Source organism: Heloderma suspectum, chromosome 2 (assembly GCF_057233095.1).
Source record: "Heloderma suspectum isolate Gila_16-S chromosome 2, 16-S_ref, whole genome shotgun sequence".
NCBI lineage: Eukaryota > Metazoa > Chordata > Lepidosauria > Squamata > Helodermatidae > Heloderma > Heloderma suspectum.
Window position 1 is genome coordinate 113,040,965 of NC_139459.1, and position 9,207 is coordinate 113,050,171.

The 9,207-nt window shown below is 41.6% G+C and overlaps 1 protein-coding gene across 1 annotated transcript in view; it reads right to left on the reverse strand.

Moving 5' to 3' along the window:
• Window positions 1-1,447, reverse strand: part of BNC2 (basonuclin zinc finger protein 2) — a 380,730-nt gene extending 379,283 nt beyond the window's left edge. Inside the window, exons 1-2 of the mRNA XM_084832130.1 lie at window positions 1,364-1,447; window positions 462-662 (exon numbers count right to left, since the gene is read on the reverse strand). Coding sequence (XP_084688256.1) covers window positions 462-662; window positions 1,364-1,447 — 285 coding nt within the window. The remainder of the gene's footprint in view (window positions 1-461; window positions 663-1,363) is intronic.
• Between the last annotated feature and the right edge of the window lie 7,760 nt (window positions 1,448-9,207).

Sequence of the window (9,207 nt, forward strand, 5' to 3'; positions counted from 1 at the left end):
GGTTTTGATATGGGGGCTTACATACTCAGGGGGTGGGAAGAAAGGACTTTTTGCTGGGATGGTAAGATACTTTTTTATTTAAAAAGGGAGGGCAAAGAGAAAGGAAAGGAGGGAGAGGGAAAAGGAAAGAAAACAAAGAAAAACAAAGGCAAATTTTACAATGAGTAAATGATCTGGTTGGAAAACTCTAAATAAAAGGGGGTATTTAAAAGCAATATCAGGTTTTCTTATTTTGTTCCTTTTTTTTTTTTTTAAAGGAACCCTTGGGGATAGAGTGAAGTAAGCATGAACATTCCAATGACTTAGTTATGACACTACAGAAACTGTGCAGTGTTAAAATTAAACAAAAGTGAAATGCAGACAGGAAAAAGTAAAATGCAATTAAAAAAAAGAAAAAAGAACACAACCCAAGAACAAAGTGGCACTTCAACATGTGACATTAAAAAAGTAAAGCAACATACCTGCTGGGACATTCTGAATAAGAGGTTAGTGTCAGCGTTCTGCCATGTCCCCATGAAACCAGATTCGGTCGTTGCCGTTCTTGTTCCGAACTGCATGGAGTTGTCAGTGCAGGAGTCTCTTAAACTCAAGTCTCTTGCCCTCTTTCGCTCTGTGTGTCTCTGAGTGTCTCTGTCTCTCACATCCACTTCTGCCTCTTCTGACTGAAAAGTGAAGGTGGATTTTTTTGAGCCTCTTGGCAGCCAGTAGCAGGAGTGTAGTGTAGTTAAGCTAGCTGCACGGTGCGTTTCATTTGGGAAGGGGGGCTTTGGGGAGGGGGCCAGAGCTTCTTTCGCACCTTCTGCACAGATACCTCTATCATTTATGCATACACTGTGACTTCCCAAGCTTGCCTGTGCTTGGCTTAACAGCTGCCTGTCAGGTGTGCATGCAGCACTGAAGAGACCCAACCATCAGCTTCATACTCTCAGCCACTGGATGTCATTGGATAGCAGAGCAAGAGAGAGTCAACTGCACTGTTCCACTGTCAGGCACCAAATGACATCCTGCACTATCCCCCTCGCAGTCTTAAGATGCTCACGCACACTCGAAGTAGCATGCTGATCAGAGTGAATTCAGAAGAACAAGCTGTGGCCCTTTCCCTTGTTTTTCTTCAACAATGCTGTCAAGAACAGCATGTAATTGCTGACACTTGCCTATTAAACACAGTAAACCTTCTAACAGAGAAGGGAGAGGAGAGGAGAGGGACAACCAATTTCTCACTCATATAGACAATAGGCATGCAGAACACCATAGAAAAGTTGGTCAGGCTATTGATTTATTTTTTAAAAGATACTGGTTGTATGTAACTACTTTGCAACAGCCCCAACCCAAATTAAAAACCAACCAACAATAAAGCGCTTACCAAAAAAGAAGGGGCTGCAAGGAAATAAGATGATCTCCAACTTCTTTTAAAAAGAAAACTTGAAAAATTGCACGCATGTTTCATCGCTCACATTGTTGTTTTCCCCTGTTAATTGCCTAAAATGCCTTAAGGAACGTAGGAGAAAAGAGAAGTGTCTTCCCTCTTTTTCAGAAAGATGAAAAGTAGAGGTGTTTTTTTTTATTTAAAGTTCCTGGATAAAGAATATACAATAACCTTTCAAATCACAAAGAGGTGAAATGAAGGAAGAAAGGGGTGGGGGGAGACTGCTCTATCCAGCAAAAAGAATAGCATCTTTCTAATAAGATCACCAGCATTAAGAATGTTAACATTTACTAGATATCATGAGAAACCAAAAGGCACTGCTATAACAACTTTTTAAAAATCAACCCCTATTTAGAACAATGCACTTTGTATTTCCCAGTGCTGCTACGTACTTTGCTCTCCTAGGAGGAAAAGCTGGGGAAAGAGGGAGGGGCAAGAGGCAGAGAACACCTACATGGATTACATAAACACTGTAACTTCAAAAAATGTAAAACAAAATTCATGCCCTCTCATAAAAAGAAGTCAGGTCAAAAGAAAAAGAGAGACTATTTTTTCTCAACTAAAGTGTAAGGAACATTCATCTTCTCATAAAATCTACAAATTTAGAGGACAAATGCACCGCTCCCTCAGCTTTCCTTAACTGAAGAACAACAATAAACCTTACTCTCCAACAAAACAACCAAAGAATCACAAGAAAGCTTCAATGGCAGCCTTGTGTCATTAGTGTGCAATGAGAAAAGATGAGAAAGCATACACTATGTTGACACAAATGCGTCTTCCCCTTTAGATCCTGGCATCTCCTGAAAGCTTTTCTGTTAAACTTCCTTCCAGTTCACCACCATTAAGCACAAAAAGTCTCAAAAGCTGCAAATTCAATATCTGGGAATCAAAAACAAACAAAAAAAGAAAAGCCCAAAGAACGGTTGCCTTAAAATATATTAAGTCCACCTGTGGTCAATAAAAATATTCTTGTTGCATGGAACGGGGGGGGGGGACCCCTATGAGTCAATTGTGCCAACAGTGGCTGTACCTTTACAGCTAGCTATTACCCACTTAAATTCCCTCTAAAATTTGCTAGCCTCTTGCTTTCTGAAGTGGTACTCAGTGCCTTAGTCAAGCTGCCTGCTCAGCTCCTGACCTTCCCACTAATGGCTGTTATTTGTGGGAGGCTTAAGGACAATGTCAATAGCCAGCTCCCTCCTCTCTGCATCTCTTGCGTTCTGTCTCCCCACCTCTCTGTTTTTTCCCTCCTGTCCTGCAGTCCTCTCCACTCCCAGAGAGAGAAGGGGGGGGGGAGGAAAAAAAATCCCACGCACACAAAATCAACTGGCATGCAGCAGCAAGCACCTGCAGTAATAGACTCTTTTATTAAAACTGTTATTCTGCAAGACTTGAAATTCCCAGTGGACTGGGCCATGTCAAAGCCGATATAATTAACTAGAGGCTCAGCAACGGATCAATTACCAGACAAGCAAGTGATAGTGAAATCAATGAAAGATCATCAGCCACATTATCAGTGTTGCAACTCATTAGGGTAAAACTGAGAAATGTGCTCAAAGCGAGCCCAAGCAAGGTGGCATTACAAAACAAAGGGCTAATTTGGAGACCCTGCTGTGAACAATCTGTAACAGAATTAGCCTCCCCCCCCCCGCCCTAAACTGCACAGCTCTGTAACTAAATGTGACAGTCTGAGAGAAGCAGTTTATTAAGACACCAACTCCAAGTTTATTTAGTTCATAAACTCTCTCCTAGAAAATCAATACAGTCTGTAAAGGGTTATTAGGCTGACTAGCTAATACATCCAAATCTGGTCTTCCCAGGCAGCAGCCAAAATTCTACCTACCAGAGCTGGGGATTTGGAGGGGACAGGGTGTTCAATAGCTGCAGAACATGGCATCAGAAGGAGCCTATCGTGTAGTGGCCACATCATGGCATTCAAGAGAAACACAGAGAGGGGGAAGTGCCTGCTAATACAATAAAAGGGAAACCAATGGAATAGCATATTACAGCCTTCCTCGCCACTAAGTACATTTAATGGCATATTCCTATTAAAGCAATAATAGTTCTGATAGGTATATTAGAACTAAGAAGTAAAGAAACACATTCCAGAAGCCTTTGCAGAACGATGCACAAGATACCAATCACACAAGGGATAACAGCAACCCCTGCAGTAATTTTAAAAAACCATTAAAACAAACAAAGGTAGCCGTATTGGTCCATGAGAAAGAAAAATCCAAGATCCACAGTTGGGCAGCACCTTTATAAGGATCAACTAAATTTCCACAAAATTGTGTAAGCTTTCAAGTTCCCCTGGAACTCTTGATCAGGCAAAAAAACAGATGATGGGGAAGAAGAACAGTACACCAAGAGTCCCACACTAAGGCTGCAAACTTATCCACACTTAGTGGGAGTAAGCGACGCTGGACTTAATATTGCTTACTTCCAAGTAAACATGTTTAGGATCAGGCTGCATCACACTCTGCCACCTTGCCTCAGGGACTTTCAAAGGTTTACAATTCCCACATGGAAAGCGTTTAGCATGGAATTGCTGTGTGAATGGCCAGATGTGGGAACCATACAAGAGTGTGTTTCACTGCATGTAAATGGAGTGTGCCCACCCTGGGAAGCGACAGCCAAGTGTGGCTTCTTACTGCGTGTAAACGCAGCAAAAATACATACAATGTGACAATGCACGGATAGGTTACATACTCATTCTTGCATGAAAGTGCTTTCTGTATAGGATTTTGTACCATCTGAGTGGACCTTAATCTTGTGAAAAACTGACACATTAGTTTATTTGCAAATAATATTCTCTGAATTCAATCCCCGATGCTAATATTTTCCTTTGAAATTAACTGTCCCATTTCCCTTGGTTCAGGAAGTGTATTTTTTAAGAGACTTGTCTCAACAAGCCTAGGGTCTATGTGTTAACTCACTAACTGACCAGATAATGGAATTATTTTTTTCTACATTTCCAGTGATCAAAAATCCTACAAAGCAACTCTCAAATAACCCATGATGCCCAGGTTCGCATGACACGGCAAGCTGGAACGCCCTCCACCATGGCTTGCATATTCAAAATGGCAGCCAGCATGAGTCTCAGAACCCCACAGGTGAATTAACCCATTGTGGCTTATGGTGACATGCAAACTGACCCATTTACTACTAGTACAGTGTTTTGAACCAAGTTCCATAGGTCATGTTTTAGACAAATCCTGAACTTTTACAGATTTCCAGGTAGCCTTTTGAAATGTTTCAAAGTAGCTGCATCCTTCATACTAAATATTTTACCATTTTTTTATAAAGTCCCTGAAGAAATTTCATTACACTTTTTAATACATATGATGGGGCTGATGCCCAATGAAAGACATACCTAGACCTTTGGATAGATTTTTAGAATTATTATTATATTTCTAGACTGCCCAATAGCCAAAGCTCTCTGGGTGGTTCACCCCCTCCTCCCAAAAAGAGTACAGTCTTCTGTGGAGCTGTTAAGTTTTCTCCCCAAGAAATGTCATTCAACCACAATTGTTTAAACTATGAAAGAACTCTATGTAAAATTATATCCTGGGTTCATTTTTAAATATAAAATAGCCTTTGGTGTCTTTTTTACTTTTAAAAAGACAATACACTAGACATCACCTTAACTGGGGTATTTGCTTCTGTGTATTGCAGGTTACCTCTTCCAAAATCATTTACCTAATATTAATTAACATTTTAAATGCTATATTTACTTCATTAGGAAAAATAGAATTATATTTAAACAAAAAAAGTATTTTATTTCTTTTTGCCTCAATTACTTGATTTTGTCAATTAATCTGTGTTAATCCATGCAACATGTACTATCTTTAAGGTCCAATAAAGATGTACTATCTTTAAGGTCCAGTCTTTCAAAGACAGTGTTTTTTCTAGACCAGATATTAATCAGGAAAATAATTACAGATTTTATTAACACTACATGCATATAACTATGTACAGTACATGTACAGTCAACGAGGTCCAATTAGTTGCAAAATTTGCATTTCAGTTACCATGAACTAACAGGACTGTTGGGAGACAATGCAATTCAGCCAGCAGCATAAGAAAGAATGCTTTTCCTATAAACATTAATTTCCACAACTGATCATTTTAAAATGTTACTGATCTTTACAATATTTGTTTTCCTAACATCTAGGAGCTCACTATAAATGCTTATATTAGCTATACATGGAACAGTGTCCTATGCAGCAGTCTAGAGGAAAAACCATGCAGCAGTGACTGTGTCTTTTTATAAAAACTATGTTAACACTTTAAAAAACAGCATTAATACACTGAGATTGCAGTCCTATGCAGTTTCTTGTAAGTCTCATTAAACACAGTGGGACTGAGTAAACATACATAGAATTGCCCTGTGAATCCTTGGTTCTCTGGTTCAATACAGAATCACCAAAAGTGTGAATAATGTTTCGATTTTGTAAATCAGTAGATTGATACATAAACCTATCAAACATGTTTGGAGCCTCTCTGACCCATGCATTTATGGGGAAAAATATTATGGTTCTTCCATAACAAATAGGAGCCCAAAATTTGGTACACGCATAGTTCAAGACATACCGGTTATTAGAAAGGTTTGCAAAACTTAAAATTCTTTAGTCTAATCATGAAAAACCTACCCTAGGAAGGTTTTGAAGGTGAAAGTATAAATCAAAGGGCAGGGTATAAATCAAATAAATAAATAAATACCCACAATGCACTTTCAAAATAGCGGTTAGCACTCCAGCTGAAAGTATACCAAGCCAAACATGATAAAATGTAGCAGTATCAGGATCTCTCTTCTTCTGTAACACTTAAAATAGGAGAGTACACACATGTAAAAGAATGGCAAGGTGTGGGAGTTTCCCCCTTCTCACTCTCAGATTTAGTGGCAAATTTGGGATTTTTTTATAGCTTCCAGGAAGGTATCCATGCTTGAAAATTGCTGTGTTTGCTAGGAAAATTTTTTGGGTTATTTGGCAGGGATCCAGTATGCCTTTCCAACCATAGAATCATAGATTCATAGGGCTGGAAGGGGCCTACAAGATCATCGGGTCCAACCCCCTACTCAATGCAGGAAGCCTGATTCCCAGGCAGTCTCCCATCCAAGTACTAACCTGGGCAGACCCTGCTTAGCTTACAAGATCAGACGAGATCAGGCACATCCAGCCCTTTGCTCATATATATATATGTATTCAGTATGCTCCATTGACTCACTGTACAGTACCTGTAATTCCCAGAGTTCAGTTTGCTGCAGCTGTTAACAGATTCTGTAATCTGTAATGACAGTAAACTGGCCTTTGCTCTTCCCTTATTCACTATTCATTTTCTAGGCTTGGTTAAATAGAGTGCTGGGTTAAAGATCAGTGGTTTTTCATGTGACATGCTCTGGTATTCATCTAATGGCCTGTTAGGACAAAACTGTCCCTGTTCTTGCCAAAATAATAAAATGGGTCCTCCGTATCGCATGACAATCTGCTTGTCTCCAAAGAGCAGAGCTTAGATAACTTTTTAGAGATTTTTCTAACTGGGTGTCTGGAACTGGTTGGACAAAAGAAATAGGGATTTTTTAGCAAACTCAGAGCAATATTATTATCTCATGCTCTTATACCAAGGGTCCAACTAGGGACTACCAGGCGCTAGATTACCAGCATTAGTATATTGGGGTGCTAGGAGTGATGTGTCTAGGAAGGAGTTTGGCTTAATCACAAAAATCCTACTTTAGCCCCTGTTTTCAGTGCAGGGTGGACATATGAAGCTCCCTTACAATAAAACAGACATAAGACATCAAATTATCCTATATTAGTTATGGTTCCTTTGGTTGCTCCAATCATTCCTTGGATAACTGTGGTAATTCTAGGCTATTACACGCCATCAAGTGCTAACCTCCGGGGATACATTCATGTTTCAGACGTCAGTTATGGTTCCTTTGATTGCTCCAGCCATTACTATAAAACACACCACTGGCCCGCCCATCTAGACCAATATTGCCTGGTTTGACTAGTGGGAGCTCCTAGAGTCTGAGGCAGATGTCTTGTCCATTGCCTCCTACCTGACCTTTTCAACTGGATATGCCAGGATACTGAACCTCGTGTGTCCAAAGCATGTGCTCTGTCACTCAGCGAAGGCCAATCCCCAAAGGATAATGCCCCAGCCCATGCCACCGAAGCAGGAATGGTATGTTTTAATATGTTTGCTAGGAATTAACTGAGTAGTTGTTGGGCGATCCGACCGTATTCTTAGCTTGACCTGTTCTTCCTTTCCCCACTTGCCCTTAAACAAACCCCTCACTATGCTGATATGCTGGTTCACACTGATCTTAGCAAGGCACAGAAGTGTCTTCTGTGTCTTAGGCTACAGAAATCGAGCATGTGGGCCCTTCCTCACTCATCTCACAAGTGTAACTGCTTAGAAGAATTTCCTCAGTATGCGTGCAGTGGCAGCTGGAACTCACATCCTATCTGGTGCAGAAGGGCAGGGCCAGCTTGAAACAAGAGCTGTTCCCTAACTGTAGGTGTTCCCTAATTGTACCAGGAGCCCACCACTGGTAGCTCTGCAACTGAGTCTATGACCCGGTCATACATGTATTGGCCCTGCAATCCTCTCCATACACTTCTTATGCTTATCAGGATGGGATAGGGATGTTGTAGGCACAGTCACAGGGCCTGCTCCAAGTGTGGCAGCTGCTCGACAAAGTGCCCTCTGTACTGGCCCAGGAGCATAGCCAAGTCATTTATAGTGTTAGAGGGGCCTAGAGATCCATAATGCTTGCTTAAGTTCATTATTGGTGCAATTCCCATGCTAGCAAGCCTCTGAGCATGTGCAGATGAGTCAAAAGGCCGATAACAGCCTTCTTGGCGCATTCCTTGCTAATGAGGAGAGTCCTTATCTCTGATGTGCCTGAGAAGCGGAGTTTGTTTACCTTAAAGCTACAGGTGGCTGTGCTTGAGAACCAAACACTTCTAGCCTATGCTGAAGGGTGCATACTGCTGAAATGCTGTTGTTTGCTAACCTGTACAGTATAAGACCCGTTGTACCCAGTGGCTCGGGGTTCAGAGAAGCTGTCTGATCCAACCATTGGGTACGCCTATGTGCTGTTAAGTTACTCAATAAAGTCTCCTTGTAAGCAAACCTTTGAGTCTGATTCATCACTATCTTGGCATTTCTGACCTAAGAGTTCAACGTCCACTGCAGGGACAACACACCCTCTGGTGGGTCTTCCTCACACTGTCTCCGCTCAAGCAGCCAGTGAGAAGTGGTAGTGGCAGCACCACAGGAGGCTGAGAGCTGCCCAACGTTGTGAACTTCTCACAATGCCCTAATGCGGTCTTGCTCTTGAGACATTGTGCAGCCACTCACCATTCTGTAAGCCCAAACTAGGGAACTGGCCTAGGCCCAGATCAGGCATCAGCCCTAGTGGTCTCTGCCAGGATGCTCAGGCCCTGGTAGCTGCCTATGGATGCTGGGTGCTAATGACAGGCTGGCATGGGGGGGGGGGGCTTGGGAAGACTGCATGAATCAGGCTGATGAGCACAACAATCTGTGATTGGAGTATCCATCTCTCACATTATACTAAGTGATGCATGCATCTGTTCCTCCAGTTGACAGAGAGAATTGGCCAATCTGGTTAAATGTGTGAATAGGGACAAAGTTGTTCCGTAGCTGTGCAGTGTAGTGCAGACCAGGATTTTAGATGGCAATACACATGCACTGAATGTGGTATGTGTGTGACCCCAGTGGAGGTCATATGTATACGAATTCAGAGGAGC